This window comes from Neovison vison, chromosome 4 (assembly GCF_020171115.1).
Source record: "Neovison vison isolate M4711 chromosome 4, ASM_NN_V1, whole genome shotgun sequence".
NCBI lineage: Eukaryota > Metazoa > Chordata > Mammalia > Carnivora > Mustelidae > Neogale > Neogale vison.
Window position 1 is genome coordinate 127,189,138 of NC_058094.1, and position 21,366 is coordinate 127,210,503.

At 46.3% G+C, this 21,366-nt stretch overlaps 1 protein-coding gene across 2 annotated transcripts in view; it reads right to left on the reverse strand.

Annotated features, from left to right (window-relative positions):
• GLI3 (GLI family zinc finger 3) overlaps positions 1-21,366 on the reverse strand; it is a 263,470-nt gene that overhangs the window by 158,384 nt on the left and 83,720 nt on the right. For both annotated transcript variants that reach the window (XM_044245664.1, XM_044245663.1), the window contains exon 3: positions 17,313-17,555. In XM_044245664.1, the coding sequence (XP_044101599.1) occupies positions 17,313-17,555 (243 nt within the window). The remainder of the gene's footprint in view (positions 1-17,312; positions 17,556-21,366) is intronic.

Genomic DNA, 21,366 nt, shown 5'->3' on the forward strand with positions numbered 1-21,366 from the left:
CAATTACCATTCCTAGTTTTTAATGTAGATAGACTCTTCCCAGTTCTCAGGGTTAAATTTCATTATGTTTGAGCTTCTCGAAGAAAATCATAGAGAGCATAAGATCCATTCTAAAAGCTAAAAGTAAAGAAAGCTATAAAGGGGGATCTAAGAGCATCCGAAGACATAAGAGGACAGCCCATGAGTCTCACTGTCTTGGTGTGTGAGAACCTTCCTCCAGGCTTAAGACCAAGACATGAGCGTGACGAAAGCCATGGTGCCCACAGAAGGGGAGCCAATAAGTCAGGAGTGTTAATGTGTTTTCCTACCGATTCCGCCACCACTCTGTGTCACCATTACTACCTCTATTTAAAAAATGATCAAACCAGAGAGAAATGCTTGCTGGATGTCACCCCATCAAAAAGTGGCAGAGTCAGGACTGAATCCTAAGTTTAATTGACGTAGGTCTTTTTTCAATAGGTGGAAAAAAAATCAGTTTATCATTTCCGATTCAAGGGGCAGGCTAGGCAAATACATTTCATGCCATTCCCTCCAAAGATGTCTTTAAAATCCAAAGATGGAAGGAAATGTTATAGCAATAATAAAAATACTTACAAAGAATAAAAAAACTTGCAAAAGCACTTTGTGCTGGGCACGCCTATAAATCCCATGTATGTTACATCATTCCATCCTCAAAACAAGCCTATGAAGCAGGGACTGTTATAATCCCCATTGCAGGGGTGAGAAGGTAAAAGTTTCCCTAGCAAAAATGAAGTAATCTGCCCATGATCACATGTTAGAAGTGGCAGAACCAGGATTCGAACCCAGGCAGCCTGGGGACAGAGCCCAACTTCGTAACACAGTCAATGAAACAAAATCAGGACAAGAAATTTCAACTACTATCTGTAAGACACAACCTGGCAAAGACTAGAATTATACCCTAAGCTTGTAAAGAAGCAACAGCCTAGAATATTAAGAGGGCAATGAAAGAAGGAACAGCTGGCCCACCCAGGAAGGGTTGGCCTGGGCAGATCTTTACATGGAACCCCTGTCATGTGACCTGCCCCAAGGCACCAAGGACAAAGGTAGTTGGACTTTTCCCAAATAATATCATCATGCCTCTTCTTCAGAAAATTGGGTAAAAGTGAAGTTAATGTGGATTAACTCTAGTGTCTCACTGAACTGCACTCGCCGTGGGAGCCATACCAGCTCCAACCTCCAGTCTGTCCGGCGGGGGCCCTGGTAGGTGCCCAAGGCACACTGGTTCCCACTGCTCCCCAGAATCAAGCCCTCCACATCCTGGAATGTGGAGGGCCCTGCCGTATTTCTCTCAAGGAAATCCTGCCAACTCATTTGTATGGGCAGCATGTACACTGTGAGGAAAGCAAGGCTCCTTCCTTATATAAGCCTGAGCAAAGGAAGCCCAGGGCAGACCCCTTGCCCACCATTATAGGGTCAGTGTACACTGGAATCAAGAGGCTTGGGAGAGGATGAAGGGCACAGGGAGAGGAATCATCAAGAAAAAGTAACTCCAGAGGCAAGTTTTGGAGGATTCTGAGAAAATATTACATATAAAAGGCAGGAGCCATATGCTACAAAGAGGGAGCCATAAGACAATTTTTTAAAGAGCGCTCAGAAATTGAAAATAGGATCACTAAATGTATCACCAAAAGCACTGAAAGATGAATTCAATGAAATTGCCCAGACCACAGAACCAAAGGAAACAGAGAATACGAAAGAAAAAGATACAAGGTGCAGAAAAATCACCTGGGAGGCCTAACAGTCAACTAAGCAGAATCTAGAAAAGGTGAACCTAGAACACGAGAACATGGGGCAGTAGAATAATTAGACAGAATTAACACAAAGTATTCCCCAGAGACACAAGTGTGGCTTCCGACTGGTCTACCAACTGGATAAGCAGAATGAAGACAAATTAAATTCCATTTAAATTATCTGCATCCAGAGGCAGGCTTTCAGACACTAAGGGCAAAAAGATCTGCATCTAAAGGGACTGAAAATCAAACAGGCATCAGACTTCTCATCTACAACTTTGGATGTTAACATGAAATGCAGCAACACCTTCCAACAAAACAGGGGAGACGATTTTCCAAGTTCAAATCCTAGCAAAACAAGGGCAGAATAAAGGTATTTTCACCCATGCCAGAACTCAGAACATGTACCTGGTCTGTTGTTGGGAAGTCACTGGATATACCACATAAAACAACGTATAACAAGAATGACAAATGTGTAAGACCCAAGAAAGAGTCATTCCAGTGCTGACGATGGTGAAGCCTGGTGCCCAGACACCCAGTCCAGACTGCCTGGCAGAACGAAGTGCCCAGGAAAGATGGACAGTCTCCTTCAAGTGCAAATGCTAAAGGCAGGAGTTTGAGAGGTAACTGTAAGGGTCTTACAAAGACAAATAATAGAAGAAAAGCTGAAACAACTAGAAAAATGCAATAAAACAGGTATGTAAGCAGTGAAGAGAAAGTAAGAAGAGATAAAGCACTTGTCTAACACTTGCTAGACCCATCATTGCTAAGGATTAAAACGTTACAGGCACAGAGAAGCAAGGCTGGAGATATTCGACTGATTTTCAGCCTTTAAAGTCAACCCGTGGGGGCACCTGGGTGGCTCAGTGAGTTAAGGCCTCTGCCTTCAGCTTGGGTCATGGTCCCAGGGTCCTGGGATCGAGTCCTGCATCGGGCTCTCTGCTCAGCAGGGCGCCTGCTTCCTCCTCTCTCTCTCTGCCTGCCTCTCTGCCTACTTGTGATCTCTGTCAAATAAATAAAATCTTAAAAAAGAAAAAAAAAGTCAACCTGTGGACAGAAACACAGCAAATGCGGTGCTGACTAGAAGATCCTACAGAGGAGTTTTTTTGGTTGGTTGGTTGGTTGTTTTTAGGGTTATTTATTTATTTATTTGTCAGAGAGAGAAAGCACAGGCAGGGGGAGCGGTAGGCAGAGGGAGAAGTAGGGTCCCCAAGGAAGAGGAAGTCCAATGCCAGGCTGTGTCCCGGGACCCCGGAATCATGACCTGAGCCAAAGGCAGATGCCCAACCAAATGAGCCTCCTGATCCCATGGAGAAATTAACAACACAGACCCTATAATGGAAAAGCTAGGCTCCAGAAGATAGGCCAGAGATAGTCACCTAATATTCTCATCTTCTGAACTAGAAAATCAAACATTACTATGAAGAATTGATGAAAAAAAGCAATAGAGGTTTAAGATATTCTTTCAAAGAATAACCACCAGAGAAATAACAGGAACACCAACAGTATCATAACAATGTGGAAAGAAGAGAAGCATACATTGTGGGGATATCAAAGGTTTCCTCTCCTATTGGAGAGTCAATAAATAGTGTTGAGGGAAAGTATCGATAGTCAATGTCAGGAAATAAAGGTGTAAGCACATTCTCAAGTTATGATGGCTGTCTACCAAAAGGGCTAACACAGAAATAGCAAAAACTGTCCTTGGCACTGGGATTGAAGGAGAAAAGATGGGGACAACTTTAGCTTTCCATCTGAAGCCCTTGGACCCTTTACCATTTGCTGAAGTGAGCACGTGCCATTTATAAATAGAATTTTTTTTCAAGATGAGGGAGGAGACCAAGAGATCATCTTAAGCAGGCTCCGTACACAGCGTGGAGTCAGACACAGGGCTCCATCTCACAACCCTGAGCTCGTGACCTGAGCCGAAATCAAGAGTCGGACGCCTAACCAGCTGAGTCACCCAGGCTCTACTAATTTTAACACAAATACAGTAAAAGTTTAAATTACAAAGGGAACTTCAAGTTTTTTCTCTGGGTCTTTTCTAGGGAAAATATCTAATATTGGAGTAATTGAATAATCATCACAGATGAGAAAAGTTTTTACAAATCCATTTTTCCTGTTTGGTTTTTACCAATTGGTTTCAAGGAGACAACCCTGCTCGGACCTGCTTCAGCTTCCCATTTTGGAATCTCATCACTAGGGCGTGGCATCCTAGCGAAACCCGGCCACAGTTAAGTGAATGGAGACGCAAATGTCATCTCATCTTGGCATTGACCGAATACTAGATCTCATGGTTCTACTCAATGTGACATGACTTGACAGAGAGGACACAGCATGAACAGGTTTTGCCAAGCCTCTAGCCAGATGGAACCAGGGTCTCATTCCTAACTGAATCCCTTCAACACACTGTTGTCAGGGAGGAATTCACACATGACATGAAGACTCAGGCTTCCGTCCTATATCCGCACCCTGCAGGATCTCGACTCTTCTCAGAAGAGGGACCAAACACAGCTCTGATATCAAGCTCTGTGTAACAGAGCTTCTGACTGGAATTTTAATATTCAGGACCTAAAACAACAGAAAAACAAAACAAAAAAGCTAACACATGTCTTAAAGTCAAGCTTACCCAGTGGCTCATTATTAGAGAAATGTTTCAGAAAATCTAAAGACCGATAGCAGGGGACTGGCATCAAAGGAACAAGGCTCAGTGTTCTTCAAAAGTAAGAATGTTTTAGGAATATCCTACTGGAGTAGATTCACAAGAAGGCACTCGAAGGCAGGTCTCCACACTCTTCTCCTCTGTGGGGCAGACTGTCCCAAGTGCTGACCACTGGCTTCTGTCATTGCTGGGCTATTTCCGTCCTCCCGTGTGGTGACTGCTCTTGGATGGTAAGAACATACGGCCACCGCATAAACTATCAAGTTCAAACAACCACGCTTAAAAGGGACTCGTGTTCATGAAAAACTGAGTGTGAGGGACCAAATGCTGCGTCTGAACCCTTCATGCCCTCAACTCAATTCCTTGTGCCTGCGAACCACCCCAGGACAAAGAAGAGAGGCAAAGAGCATTTTGGGGCGGCCTCTAGGATTCACTAAAGTGCTACAAGGAATTTGTACCTGCCCTGGATCAGGAGGATGCCAATGAAAACGCAGAAAATCTCCTTTGCCTTTAAGGGCAGGAGCTGTGTGCAGGACCAGGGACACTGAGGATGCTGAGGTCCGATTGGCCGGGGTGGGAGGCATAGTGACAGGAGCACTGACAAGCCCTCACGATGTGGCCTCAAGGCCATGACAAGGTCTGCAAACACACATCACCACAGGGCCCCGGGGAGAGCACCGGAGAGAAATAAACACGCATGCTTGGCTGAAACAGGCACAAGGGTCACTCTCAACGAATGCTGAAATTCGCCCCCCGCCAAAGGTCTAAAATTCAGGGGAGCATTTCAGATCATAGTTCAGAACCCCTCATAAAATCATGAGAAGCAGACATGAGAGTTAGTAACAGCTGGGATGCATCAAGCGGGAAGAAAACATAGCATGGGCATACGCGTTCTGTGAATTTCCTAAGAGTCCATAAATTTGGTATTTGGAAGGAAGAAGGGAAATGTTAATTAGGAGAAATTTCAAACTGGATTTGAATTCGCCGTGCAGTCAGGGTGATCTGCTGCCCTGTGCCATCACACAGAGGGACAAGTAAGGGGCTGCTGGGGTGGGGCCTAGGTGGGGTCAGATTATTCAGCTGATATGGGAAAGCTCCTGTCACCTCTACAGGCTGCTCTTTGGAGTCAAGTCCACATAACGAATCTATCTGTGGTCCAAACGGACCGCCCAGGTCCCCAAAGCCACTGCAGGATTAGCAGTTAACAAGGATGCGTTGGCGGAGGACGAAGTTGAACAAGATGAGTAGGACAGCAGTATCCAAACCCTCAGCCACAGAGTCCAGCCTCAAACCTCTCTGTGAGTAACTTTCCTCTAAATCTCAGTTAACTCACAGCCTGAAATGGGTTTGTGCAAAAACTAAATGAGTCCGGGGTCTCCTGGGTGGCTCAGTCAGTTAAGCGTCTGCCTTTAGCTCAGGTCACAATTCTGGGGTCCTGGGATCGAGTCTCCCCACATTGGGCTCCCTGCTCAGTGGGGAGTCTACTTCTCCCTCTGTCTGCTGCTCCCCGTGCCTGTGCTCTTTTGCTCTCACTCTCCCTCTCTGTCAAATAAATAAATAAAAATCTTAAAACAAAACCAAACAAAAAACTAAATGAGTCCTTAGCCCAGCACCCGGCATGCAGTAACTGCTCCACATAGGGGTCTGCTGTGGGGACTGTCAGAGTTCCCCAACATGCCTATCCCCCAAAACAGAGGGGTGCGGAGAGAGCTAGGAGGCCTGCTTGTGATTATATCACAGGTAGCTTCCAGCTCTTCAGGAGAGCATCACTGAGAAGGAGTTTCCCCTCCTTCCCACGGAGCGACTCCTACAACACGGTGACCACAGAGGACAGCACGGGGCGCTCCTACACATCGCCCGCACCCCCCCTCTGCCCCCACAACCCACTGGGATCCACTCAGCATTGCCGGCAGACCCTCCCAAGGGCACACCAGACCCCTGCCTGTCACCACTGGCAGCACCGCCTCCCGGTCCTGGCTCCATCCCCAGGGTCCACCTGTGGGGCTTAGCAGGGACCATGGCCCACCTGGACTGCCACTTGGAAAGCGTGGTTTAATAATCTGAGCTCTGGAGCCAGACTATGTGAGTTCATACCTTGGCTCAGGCACTTCAGAACCATGTAAAAATCGGCAACTTTCTTAGCCTTTTTGGCCTCAGTTTCCCCGTCTATCAATGGGGAAAATCATGACAACTTCTCCTAAGGTTACTGTAAGGATTTAATGAATTCCAAGCCCTGGCGTAATACGTGGCACAAAGAGAAGGTTTGATTTCTGTCTGCTATGATTTCTAAGAGAGCAGGACCATTTCTCTCCTGCCTCGGTCACTGTGACCTGAGCTGAGCCACTTCCTAATTCTATACTCTCCTGACAGGCCCACATACGAGCCAGAGTAATACTCCCCAAGGAAAAAACCCAACCACATCACTCCCTCCCAGGCCTTTCCTTCGGCCCACGATTGTCCCCAGCCTGTCCCCCCAAAACTGCCCCACTCCCTCACCAAACCATCCTGCTAACCCTCTCTCTGCTCCTGGACATGACCGCAGCACACCCACAAATTTCACTCTACATGTGGAATGCTCTCCCCTTCAATCTCCCCATGGCTGGCTTTTTCTGTCCTCTGGGCCTCAGCTGCAAAGACACCTCCGAGGAAGGCCTGGTACGTTACTGTGCCCTGAGTCTCTCCCCTCAACACCAGCCACTCTGTCGGGCTCCAAGCATCAGCTGTGCTGGCTCCATGACGAGAAACCTCTGCCCCGGGCTCTGGTGCACGTCCTCAAGCTGCAGGGCGAGCTGATCTTGGCTAATGCGAACCCATCAGGACCTAGACAATGTCTGGCTCACAGCAGGCTCTCACAAAATGCAGAGGATTTTTGAAATAGGATAAATATCATGCACCACATACCCAGTGGGTAAGACCTAAAGCTCACCCACCAGGGGCATGCTCAGAAGGGCCAGGGGACGCCAGAGGCACTCAGGGGCCTCCAACCGCTTATCCACTGTCTTCCTATATCATCGACTTGTCGCAAGTGATACCCAGACTACATTCAAGACATCACTAGCAATAAAAGACAGAGGCTACCTAAAGATGCATCCAACGGCCTTCGATACATTAAATATAGGAGTAAATCACCTGTTTGATCAAAAGGGTCAGATCTGTGGATCTAAGCTGAGATCGCTGGGGTCACGGGTGAGATCTTGTCAGAAGGCAGATGGGCGGGAAGCAGAGTGGCAATGACAGGCCTTACTTGAGAGGAGAAAAAAGGATGGAGAGGAAACGTGAATTCCTGCTGCTTTTGAAAGCAGGCTTATTCCGCGAAAGTAAGACGAAGCAAGAGGCGGTGTCCTGTTCCAGCCTCTGCCACGTGCACTTATCTGATCCTCTCTGTAAATTAGGATACAGGCGATTCCCCTCACAAGTCATGAACACAATCAGGATGCAGATTTGGGGCCCCCCCAGGGGTCAAGTAAACACCCAGCTTCCTGGAGCGGGCTTCGTCTGCCCTGCACAATGTCTGCTGATTAGCCTGGCAGCCCCCGCGGAGGGGACGCGTCTCCTCCTCAGGGGTCCCACCACCTTCTCCTGAGATCCTCTCTGTCCAGGCTGGATGGCGGCTTCTGCCACCCCTGGAGGGCTTTGTTCCCATTTCCCCCCAGCGGCATCAGCTACTGGATTCCCCGGCTGAATTTCACTTCATTTCAGGCCCCCACCCCCAACCTCACCATGGGCCCCTTGCACTTTCTCTAGCCTGACTGACGTTACATTTGAGGTTAAAAAAAAAAAAAAAACAAAAAAACAAAAACACACACATCTCCAGGGTCAGTTTGTTCGTTTTGTGAACATTGTATATTTTGAAGTTAAAATGGTTCTTGATGATATGGGACACTCTTAATTCAATAGAAATTAAGCCCCATTTATTGTCGGTGTTTGGGATTTGCACTTTGAGATCAGGAAAGATACTGTGGGGAGCGCCTGGGTGGCTCAGTCAGTTAAATCATGAAGCAGCTGCCTTCGGCTCAGGTCATGGTCCCAGGGTCCTGGGATCGAGCCCCACATCAGGCTGCCTGCTAGGTGAGGCGGGGGGGGGGGGGCGGGGGGGGTCTGTCTGCCTCTCCCTCTCCCACTGCCCGTCCCCACTTGTGCTCTTGCTCACTCGCTCTCAAATAAATACAAATTTTAAGGAAAAAAAGAGAGAAGAAAGATACTATGATTACATAGGTCACCCAACACAGAAGAGCTCTGAAGTTTGAGAACAAGTATTAATGGAGTTTGTTGTCTTCAAGGGAAGACAGGGCACGCCTCACAGGGAGGGGAGCCACATGCTTGATGACCAATGAAAGAGCCGTGGTCAGAAATCGGGAATCCTATGCCTGCAAATCTGAGTGAGGATATGAAACAAAGTCTCTGAGACAAAGAACTCTAGGTTAACAATGGGAAACACAGTTATCCAAAGTTGAAATACCCCAAAGCTCTGACACACGTCCTAGGGATCGCCCCGGGGACTCGGGCAGAGAAGCAGGGGCTCCCCAGGAAGACGTCTGCTAACACCCCCTTCCTTGAGCTCCACCCTCCAACCACACTCCTCCTGGGTCCTCACAAAGGATTTCCTCCATGAAGGCTCCTCTCCACCTCTCTGCCACAGGATTTAGTTCAGATGTCCCTTCCTCCACGAAGCCCTCTGGGCCCAAGTCTGGGTCAGGCATATTGTTACCTGCTCCCAAAGGACCCTGCATTTGTTTTTCTGAAACATTCTTTGTGTTGGCTTTTTGTATGGGCTTATCTACTTGTCTCAATGTCCCACCAGCCCGAAGGTCCGTGGAAGCAGTGACTCTGTTCGTTCTTTCTAACACGGGTTGGCATTTGGGAGGCCACTAGTAAGCACACGCCAAAATAACAAATGACTAACAGATGAACAAAAAATACCAACAGCTGAAAAAATCAAGAATTTTCCTCATTTTCTAAGAGGAAGAAACTCATCAGAACTGAGGTTGATGAAAAGCCCAGACCCCCTCCCTCCAAAAGAAGGGAAGACATTAGGAAGATAGGAACAATTAATTTTAGGAGAAACCCAAAGTATAAAGAGCAGAATGTAAAAGCTCAAAGATTTGAGGAAGTTGGATACTTTTCAAAGAGTACCATAAGAATCCAAACGCTATCAGAACATAGGAAGGACAGAGCCATAAAATGCCAGATCGGTTACCCTCTATTAAATCAAACTGTAAAAGGCACAAAGAGAGAAAAATCCGGCCCTTTCACTAAGAAGAATGAAGATGCAGCACAAATTTATAGGTACAAGATCAAGAAAGCTAAAGCAAGACAGGAGATACAACTTTCAAGAGACATCAAAGGTAACGTTCTTTAATTATACAAGAAAAAGGAGGAGGGACTAAGGATAATGTTGCTCCATTAGGAAATGGGACAGAAAGTTGTTAGCAGATGGCTGAGAAATGGCCAGAGTTGCTGTGTTTCTCATGCTTCTGTCTAAGAAAGGGATTAGCGGGCGGGGGTGGGGGCGTTGGGGGGACTAAAAGCTACCAAAAAAATTTTTTAAAGGCCGCTGTGTTGGGCAGGTGCCAAATTAGAAAAGGAAAATAATTACATGGAATATTTAAACAACCGGGTTCATAATCCCAAACCAATCTGTAGATGAAGGGTCCTGTTAATATGGATTACATGCATACTTGGACACTAACAAGTTGGAAAGATGTTACCGAAATCGTGAATGGCCTAGAGATCGCTAAGTGCAAAACAAATCATTAAAACTTGGAAAAGGGGAGACAGATATCATGCTCACCTTAGCCACAGAAAAAAATTACCTACCTGTTTGATTTTAGACAGGCGTGAAAACACACGAGCCAGGCGGATCTCCTGGGCTAATCCCATGGTTCTTAAAAAAAAAGAGCCTCACCCAAGTCAGCGAGTAAACTGCCAACTTATTCCAAAGTACCTCCAGCCATGCCAGAGGAAAACCCGAGGAGTTATCCAACTGCAGTAAGTACACAAGAACAAGTATTTTTGCTGGTTTTGAAAGGTGCAATTTAGAAATATATCCATGTGTCACAAATGCCTACTTGCAGAAAGGACTGGGTGACTGCGTTTGGGTCCGAGGTGGCGTACGGGGACGGGCACTAAAACAGAAGCAGAAGCATCAGTGTCTTGCCAAGGGGCCCCTCCTGAGTGGCAGGCTCAGGACACACTTCATCTGTGGGGCAATGAAGGTCAAGCAACGGAACAGCTAGGCCTTCTGGGTCCTGTCCCAGGGTCCTGTCCCTTCTGGGTCCTGTCCCTCCTGGGTCTTACACCTTGGGCAGGTGTAAGAGCTGGGGACTGCCCCTGGCCACCACGTGATTCCAAACACTAATATACACGGGCCAGCACAAAACACAGCCGTGAGGTGCTGAGGTGAGAATTATATGTCCATCAGTGTCCAGGGAAGGGAAATACCTTTGTGAAATGGACTTTCAAAGCAAGTGGCTTCTAGAAAGACCCTGAGAGTCAGTAGACCATGAAGACAGGAGGAAAGCACAGAATGACAGCAGGAGCAGGGTGGCTGAGGTAGTGGCCAGGGGGCTGGGCTTGCCTGAGAGGAGGACTGTGGTGGGCCACCAGGGAAGGGGTGCTGGGCCAGGGCATGGCCGACAGCCAACTGACTTTCCCTAGAACATTCTGTCCATTCTTCTGTCCATCCTTCTCCTGAATGGCCTTCAGACTTCTCCCTACTCTCCTCTAATCAATGCATCCCCCCAAATTCAATGAATAAAATCAAATTAAACTTTCCAGACAGCTTAAGGCCCAAGAGTAATGAAGATTCACCAGTTAGACTCAACCTGAAACCCTAAGGATTATCCCTAAACGTCTACCACTTTCAGCAAGACTGAGTTAGTGACCTTGCAATAGCTCCTTAAAAAAGGTGCTCCTCCCTGCTGGAGGGGCACCTGGGTGGCTCAGTGGGTTAAAGCCTCTGCCTTCAGCTCAGGTTGTGATCCCAGGGTCCTGGGATCGAGCCCCACGTCAGGCTGTCTGCTCAGCAGGGAGCCTGATTCCGTTCCTCTCTCTCTGTGCCTCTCTGCCTACTTGGGATCTCTGTCAAATGAATAAATAAAAATGTTAAAAAAAAAAAAAAAAAAAACCTGTTGGAAGTGGCTCACAGTTTGCAAGCCTTCAATGTGACCTCTGGATTACTGAGAGGAAACCCGGATCGTTACATCCAATTTCTAATAGAAGGACAAGAATAATCACAGAGCTATCCTGGAGCTCACAAATACCAGTTCTACAAAGGTTCGTGGACTGCGTCTCCCCGTTTCAGATCCCCCTACAGTTCAAGACTGTCAGGGGAAGAAGTAATGTTTGGCAAAGTCCTCAAAGTATGACCCAGCATCAACCGGTCTTCCTGGCTCAGCAGTATAATCTTCAAAAAAACAAAACGGAAGACACAAATACCCCTGATTGGTTCATCAACTGTTCTCCAAAGCAGGAACAGACAGCCCGGATGAGAATGGAACGGTGAGTGCTCGGGGAACTGTCACTGTCTGTGCAGTGTGGTCGACCCCAAATGGTTCATCTGTGCCTTGTAGGCATTTCTGTCTCTCTGTCTCCAGATAGTAAGAGAGACGTGAGCAGGTGCACCTATTAAATATGTAAAATACACATCTTGTCTTCCACTCGCTTAGAAGGTATATTTCTAAGGGCTGTAGAAAGTCACCTAATATAAAGACAGACAGGTAGAAAAAAAAAATTTACTTTTTTTTTTAGCACACAAGACGGCAAGTGGGCTTGGCACATCAGCTTTCCACAGAAAATAAATGCAAGCAATTAAAAATTCAGTTTCTTTTCTTTAAGCTAATTCCTCAGGTTTTGCTAATTAGCAACTAATAGTTCTGTCATCTGAGCTGGGGAACCATAAGGAAGGATACCAGTGGTATGTTTTCAATCAAAGCATTTGTACGGAGGAATGAATCATATTTTCCATGAGGGATTACTACTGCTTGGGAGCAGCGGGGGGCAGAAGAAAAGCATCTTCATGACCCTCAAACTGCAAAAAGAGAGCTGAAATTTTAAAAAAGCAGACGTCCTTCTACTCCTCGTAACAGAACCAGTGGGGGCCCCTATGCGGCAGGACTCCCTGCATCCCAGATGCTCCCCACAAAGCCTCCTGCAGGGACAGTCAGAAAACGAGACTCCCCAAGAAGACAGAAGACAATGAAACACATGTTTTCTCGTAAACAAGTTAGGCACTGGCCAGGGTACAGGGATGCTTTAACTATTATGTCACTTGCCTGTGCCAGGTCCCTAAGAGAACACACACATGCCTGGCAGTGAGGGGACGCGGGGGTGATGGAGTTCTAAGTACCTGGCGACCCACGGAGCAGAGAGGCAGCTGGAAACTGCTGAGCAATCTTCCGGAGGGAAATGGGAGTCCTAATCCTGAGTCCGGGGGCAGGCAGTTCAGGTCTCTGCAAACCAGCCCCTCCCACGCTCTCCCCAGTCACAAAGCGCCAGTGATCCTGCGGCCGCCGACCTGTCAGCATCACACCATGTCTGAGGTCTAAGCCGTGTGGCTGGAGCGCCTACTTTCTTGCCTTGATATACAAGCCCTCCACAGCAGCCCTCCAGGAGAGCATACCCTCCAGTGGCCCCTGGGAGCATTTTATTCCAAACATATGTTATGAATGTTTGAAGTGCCCGCTATCCCTGGTATTTCTTTCTTTCTTTCTTTCTTTCTTTTTTAAAGTCAAACCCACAAAACCTAAAAGACTTTGAATCCAGCCTAAGTACCCTTTGTGAGGACGCAACACTGCATACCCAAGGATAATCAAGTCTTGCGCCATAAAAATTGTACAGATGTCCTTCAGAGGGGGGAAGAAACGATTTTCCCTTTTCCGGTCTTACAGGAAGCCTGCCCACACGTTAGAAATACCAAGTCAGTATATATAGAAGCACAAATTAGGCATCTTGGAAAGTCCACATTTTCCAACCACAGAGAAACGAAGGAATTCCTGGGAGTGTTCACATGCCCAGCTACCCTTGATAGGAGGAGTCTTTGCTCTCCGACAACCTGGTTGTCAACGAGGTTGTTTCTCTCCGACAATCTCTGACAATGGTTCACAGGAAAGGGGAACAGCCTACAAAGATGTTTCTGAACCTTGACTGCAGCGAACTTGTGGTTTGAAGTTTTGCTGCGGGACTGACAAGTAAAGAAACATGATCGAACTTTCATGCCTCATTTTTAAAAAGACAGCACTTTTCTCATACACTAAAAATTTGGGGAGGATCGATCAACTTCAGCATTGCATTGGTCATTCATTAGCCTTCTCTGGATAATTAAATCCAGATAAGGTAGACAGATTTTATTATAAAGTGCCAAGATACACTCATTATGCTGGTCAAAGACTAAAACATCCAATACGGTTCTAGAAAAAGTAAAGTTACATCCTATCTAACTCCTTGGCGATATCTTTAAAATACCTCATTTGAATAATTCTGTAGCTTTCTTTTTTCCACATATATTGCTTGTATTAGTTATATAAACGCTTTCTGCCAAGTATTTAAGAGGTTAAAACTCCTTACAATCATTTGAAGTATTTAAATGATTTTAAAGTAAATCCTTACTTACAAAATAGAAAAAAATATATATAGTCAATTCACTAAGGTTCGGGGAGAAAGGGTCTGCTCAGAAGGCTACCGTACACAGCGCTGACCACACCAACACTCTTCCTAAAGTTTACAGTCCACTCAATCTCTAATCTGTTTCCAGAAGATGCAGATCTCAGGGAGGCAGAGAAACATGACTGCAGCACTAAAAAAATAACTCGGTTTGGAGATGGAACTCATCACATACAGGTGGGGACGGCGGAGGTGGTCGTGGTGGGGATGATGGCGATGAGGGTAGTGATGGTGGTGGTGGTGACAGTGATGGGGACGATGGTGGTGGTGGTAATGATGGGGGTGCTAGTGAAGGGGATGGTGGTGGCCGGGACAGCAGTGGTGTCGGTGGTGGCAATACTGGTGGTAATGGTGGTGATGAAGGCAATGATGGTAACGGGGTGATGGTGGTGGTGGCAATGATGGTGATGATGGTGGGGATGGTGGTATTGGTGGTGCCGGGGGTGCTGGTGATGATGGAGGCAGTGGTGGTAATGGTGATGATGATGGTAGTGGTAGTAATGATAGGAATGATGGTGACGGGTGACAGTGGTGGTGATGATGGTAGTGGTGGTGATGATGGTGGTGGTGGTGATGGTGACAATGGTGGCAATGATAATGGTGGTGATGATGGTCATGATGGCAATGACAATGGAAAGGAAGGAACAGGAGGAAATAGAGGCACAGGAAAACACATGCCATAATAATCTGAAGCACTCACCATGAGCCAGAGATTTTACTAAATCCCGTATTTGCCTTGTGTCCCTTAAAACTCAGCAAAACACCGTGGAGCAGCGCTCACATTATAACACCAAATAAACGGTGAGGACATGACTCCTGGAGGGGTCGGCACACTTGACCATGCCGCACAGCCACTATATGGCAAAGCTGGAAGTTGAGCCCTCTGCCCCTTAATGGTAATCCAATCTTTTTTTTTTAAGATTTTATTTTATTTATTTTGAGAGAGAGAGACAGTGAGAGAGAATGAGCGAGGAGAAGGTCAGAGAGCGAAGCAGACTCCCCATGGAGCTGGGAGCCTGATGTGGGACTCGATCCCGGGACTCCAGGATCACGCCCTGAGCCGGAGGCAGTCGTCCAACCAACTGCGCCACCCAGGCGTCCCAATGGTAATCCAATCTGTGTGATCTCTAGATCGCTCCATCCATGTTGTATATGTAAGGATCTCATTTCCTTACGACCCGTTCAGGGAGTATATTGGGAGGGCGGGGGTTGGTCAAAATGGCATCTGTCAGTTGGTTAGAGGCAACATCCACAGTCTGTCAGTCATCACGCAGTCTTAACGGTGCTTTGAACAATACAGTGGGGAAAGTTAAGGGACATCCAATGTATTGGTCTATGTCCTAAATAGAACCATTCCAAGCCCCACTAAGGGCCCTGTGCTAATTAATACTGAGACCTAAGAGGTGGGTCAAAACACACACTGCCAAGAGTGTCAAGGATCCCAGGTGTGCGGAAAGCCTATCCCTCAGACGAAGGGGAGAGGGGTGGACGGGCCGACCGTTAGAAGAAACGAACCAAGAGCAAGCTGCAAGTTGAACGGCACAGACAGAGACTTAACGGTCATCTGCTCACTTCCATCCATCAGACAAGAAGTATTCGTCAGCTGTCCTGCCCAATTACAGACCTCACTAATTAGTGGGCGTCTGCAACAGAAAGCAAAACATAAATTTGGGATGGGGAAAGTTTGTGTTCACACATGAGGATGAAAACAATGCAGGGAACTTGTGTCTAATAAACTAGACTTGATTCTTTTTAAAAAGTAAATACACTCCGGAGTATTAATGTAGGGAGGAAGTGTGTACGTTCCCTCACATTTTCTGCATGGATGCTATCTCAGAGAGACCCACAGATAAAAACACAGTGGAGAAAACAGGAACACCCTGCCAACACCATCGTAAACTCTCACTCCTAAAAGAAAACGAAATAAACTTTAACGAAGGCAGAAAAAGAAGTGAGCGCCCACCTTCTCCTCACTTCTGGATCTGTAAAAACTGTAGCCACAGGGCTGAGAAGCACTTTTTAATCAGAGAAGTCGCAGTCTTTTTTTAAAAACCTAGAAGAATCCATAAAACCTTTTCCTCCATCCTTGTGGCAGCTTTAAAAACAAAAAAAAGGTGTGCCTTCCATCTTTACCAACAACGTAACCTGGTCAGGGAGAAAGCAGTTACTGAGACGTAAGGCTGCTCCAGGTTCTTTGATCTGTACCCTGATGAGGGAACATTTCCCTCTGCTACGAGCCAGCTAACGAAGGGATGAAATTAGCTTTTATCCTGGGCACTTTCTTTGTTGGGGGCGGGGTAGGGAGAGGCACTAATCAGCTGTCCTCGCTAATCAGTCATCTGGCTAATGACCTTTTGCCTTAAAACACTAAAATTTCTGAATGATGTGGAAAAGGGGAAACACAAACCAGTCCCCTTCTCTGGAGCTCAATGGGTCATCTGGAATTGGAGCCAGGAAGGTTAAATGGCAAGTCTGTATCCTGCCAAGGTGATAAATCTGTAACCAAGGGCTTTAGCTTTGGCACCTAGGAACTTCATTACCTCCACAACCAAAGTATATTTTTTTTAACTAGAAACAGGCCACAAATGGAGTCAACCCTTATACATTTTTCTTTGGAGAAAGCCATCGTATATTTATTTGTGTTCTGAGTCCTAGTGAATTACTTCAACTTTATTAGTGCTAGAAAAGAAGCTTCCCATGTTTCTGCTCTGCTGGTTAGAGAAGCCAGTAAAACGTGTAAAAGAATCTTCCACATTTAAGGAATCTAGCACTGATGTGCTCAAAAAAAGGGTCTGTTTGTTCAGACTCAACAAGTAAGCCAAAAATCATTCAAAACGAGGATCGCGGTAGTTCAGGACTTCTGCCAGTGCAGCCCACTTTAATAACTACCCCCATCAACCAATTCTGCTCCTGCAGTGTCTACTTGGGTGGAAGAAATCTGGTTCTCGTTCGCAGCAAAGGTCCATGTGGATTAGCCACAGATGGACACCTTCCTGATATCTGCCGCGCGGAGGCTTGGGCTGGTTTAGAGATGTAAGACAATGGCTCTCTCTAAAAAGAGGAATGGACGGGATGTAGGAGAAGAAAAAGAAAAAGGGAAAAAAAAAAAAAAAAACTGGGCCGTAAATTAAACACTGATACAAATTAATACGAGTGCAATTATCCCTACAGTGCGCGTGCGCACCCACACGCACAGCCTTCCGCGCTCCCGGGACACGCGGGCCGGGGCAGGGGCCACTTACGGTAGTGAGGCTCCATGTAACCGTTCCGGGGGTCCATGGCAAACACTGCCCCGCGGTATGGCAGGGAGGGCTCGGCCAGGTGCGGCAGAGACCCATGAATCTCCTTCTTGATCAGCGAGGCCCTCTCCTCGCTGGATGTCGAAGGCTCCTCGCTGATCTTGCCGAGGCCCTGGACACTCTGTGGCTGCATGGTGACCGCGTTTCTTCTCTCTCTGTGATAGGTCTGTCCAGGACTTTCATCCTCTAGAGAAAGAGGGGGAAATGGAAGCCCTGTGAGCCACTTGAAGGAACGATTCAAAACCAGTCATCAATTAGGTCTCCCTCTCCAGCCCTCCTCCCCCACCAAAGAAGCCTGTTTCTCATTCTTGGCAACTTTGAAAGCTAGGCCATGATGACACAGTCTTCAGACAAAACTGCTTATGAATGAGGGTCCAAAGTACCAATGGCAGGGAGAAGGGGAGCAGGAAATGAGCCTATTAAGTTGAGATGGAAGGGGTCCACAAATTATCATTGCCAGCTGACAAGTGAACCTGCCAGGGAAGGTGTTCATTATGGACTTGCCAATATCCCCGCCGGTCCCAAGTGAAGGGAAAGTTTTGCCAGCCTGAGGCCATGGGTGTCCAGCTTCCCCCTGTGTATCTGAGGAAGCCGGGCTGCTCAGGGGTCGTGATGGCAGCTCGGACACCCACTGCGCCCCTGGGTGATCTGTGGATCGAACAACCTTAAGTGCTCCAAAAGTTTTCCTGTTTTTGTTCTTTTTTTTTTTTTTTTTTTTTAAAGTCAGATCTATAACCCACTGGTTTAGTGGAGCTAGAAATGGGACAAAAGACCCACCAGTTATGAGAGTAAAGGTAAACCTATAGTACCCTTTGCAAGACATGTAGAACAGAGCTGAGAACCAAGAACAAATGGGGTAAGACTAATTCCCAGGGCAAGATGGCTCTGGGGGTGAGGAAGGCGGCAGTGATGCGGACACAGGCTCCTTCTCTGCTGGGGTCCAGACGCTGCTTCACACACTTCAGAAACAGCTTGACGAAATTCCACAAACATTCAGTTTTCCAGCTTCCTAATACTTCCGTCCCCTTTGATCTGTAGGAACTTCCCATCTACCCATTAGGGCTCTCTGCAAATGTGATTGGATGACCTTTCTAGAATAGCAGATCAAAGAGCCCATGCATAAAATTAAACCAAACGAGTGATCTGAATCCACAACAAATGGGCCAATTCATCTGTTAAGAGTCATACACACATTCTACACTCCATATTCCCAAACAAGCCCGGCATTTCATCAGCAGACTGTTCGGGAAGGTAAGTGCTCGTGGAAACAAAGCTGTTCGGGTAAGGCTCAGACATCTAATCTGAGAATGATGTCCCGTTCTTGAGCTGAAATATACATCTATATGTAAGTACTAATGGCCTTGTACATTTTGGACGGACAGATTCTGAATACATCTTATCCCAACACATAAACTGATCTTCCAAGTATTTCATAAAGCAGTAATAACTGGCTGAGAGTCCCCTAAAAAAACAGGAAAAAATATATTTTACCAGTTTCATGGCTGTTTGCACAACTTCAGAAGGAAGTGCAGCTATAAACATGGGTAAGAGTGAAAATATAACCTACGGTCACGACCACTGTTTTGTGATGACTAATGACTTGAACTACCCAAAGCCAGGAGCAATTTTCATCGTTCTGCTTGTGTCTGGGATTGGAAGAAATAAGCATGTTTTTTTTTGTTTTGTTTTCTCAGGCTAGCAAATGACTTGCAAAACAGAAGGAACAATGAGATATGCTTTGGCCTTTACGGTGAATTTGCTGACTATTACAGGATAACTGTGAAACATTATTTAGCATCATTTTGTGCAGATCTTCGCCACCCAATCTTGTAATGATGGAATAAATTATGAGTTTAATCTATCAAGTAACTACTAAAAAGGAAAAACAAAATGGGTGTAATCCCCCATTTTCACACATCGATCTTTACAAAGGCAATTCAAACCACACTTTTGCTAATTTAAAAACAAAATACCGGGGGGAGGGGGGAAACCTACATTTTTATTTTTCTTTCTAATATTTGGAGGCACCACTCTGCCCTCGTACTTCGTTAGCAGTAAAGTTGCAGGCTATAGAATAAGGGTTTGCAGTTCTGTAAAGCAAAACGGTGTTAAAAACATTTAAACTCTCAGTCGGTTTTATAAAAACTCCTATAACCTACCAATGGCCAAAGTCATATTTTCCACTAATTTGCGCCTGTATAAAATCTTTATTCCCAATTTCAACTTGAAATGAACTTGTGGCACTGAGATGCAAATTCTGTATTCCAGAGAGTGGACCTTCCGTCTGGAAAGCCAGTGAGCCCTGACCAAGAGCCACCGCGACATGTAATTAGTGTTCTCTGGTTAAAAGAATAACCAAGCTCCGCTAATCTGTTCCAGGTTGAAAACAGGATTCCCTTGACTTAATCTTCCTAAAAGAAATTAACTTTTCTTCTCTTAAACCCACATCCCTATAATAGAGTGAGTTTCTTAGAAGCCAAGCCTTTATGATGAGCAGTTGAATCCAACTTCACAAATAATTGAATAATTGGCATGGTCTGACCAGAATCCTCCCACGTCCCTCCCCACCTCCTCCCTCCCCAGCCTCCTGGAAGAAGGAAGTAATTGGTGGGGCGGGGTGGGGGGGGAGTGGAAAGGGGGTGTCTTTCCAGCTAAGTGATTTTTTTCACAAGTACTAAACTTTTATTATTTTTCTCACTGTGAGTTAAACTAACACGTGCGAACATGAAAGTTGTAAGGGGAACTAAGCAAAGTTTAAATACATAATACAAGAAAAAAATTCTAACTAATTGCCTTAGTAAAGTCAACGGCAGGCACGAAATTTTTGAGTGTGGAAACTTTCACCAGACTGACTTTTTTACAGCACTTGATGCTAACGCTGTTACCTACTCTCCCCTCCTCTCCAAAAAAATTCCAGCAGACAAATATTTCATGAAGTTTACCTTGTGTACTAAGTCGTTCCTGACGGGCACTCAGATCAAAACTTGACAGGACACACGCTCCACAGTCCAACCAGCTCTGAGGCTGGAGAGCACGCTCTCCACAGCGAAAAGGCAACTTTCCAAGCAATATTCCTGCCTGCCCTTATAAATTTAGCAACCACTTCAGTCAGCCAAAAGACGAAAGCTGTCTAATCTTGTTCAGTTGTGCCGAGTTGTTCAATAAAGTTTGAGAGTCAGTGCAGACAGGCAACACCAGGCCAAATTATTGACAGAAACATACTGTCCACCATGGCAACAAGCAGAAGTCGGCAGCAAAAATGTAAGCAAACAGCCCACTGCTCTAGGAGCATCTGCCAATGGACTTCCCTGGCCAAACACAAGGGGACTGTTCTGTTCCTGCTTCTCTGTGTTCAACAGCTGCTAACTCGAGGGCTGGGGGGGGAGGCGGGGGTCACGGGGAAACATGTAATTCACTAAAAAGTCTCAGGAACAAAATTATTTTAAATACTGTTATTATAACCCCCCCTTGGTACCTCCTTCCTTGTGTATAACCACATTCAAGTGGAAGTTAACAAAATCCCGCCCCCAGTGGAGAGCTGCCCAAGCATCACATTTTACAAACTGTCCCAGGTTTTCTGAACTCATCCAAAGGCAACCGGCGCTGAGTCCCTGTGCCACAAGCTCTGAAAACTCCGAAGTCGCTTCGCTGCCTGCACAGCTAGGACCGTTCACCACAGAGGCTTGCAGACAGAGTGCTGCGTGAAGCAGGACTCGAACACACGCTCCTGGGCACGTCCTCACAATCCCTTGCACCATTTCACACTGCGAGCCAGGAAGCCAGGGCTTTTCCCACCTGGACCTCAGATGACAGTTTCAGAGGGTTCTTCCAATATAAAAATAAAACCCTGCCCCGCATCGTCAGCTAGAACACCTCCAGTCCCCCTAGCAAAATGAGCTGAGTAGGAGCTCACAGTGCATGCACGTAGCCACCTTTTATTAAAAAAAAAAAAAAAAAAAAAAAAAAAAATTAACATCGACCTTTAAACTGCTCCCTT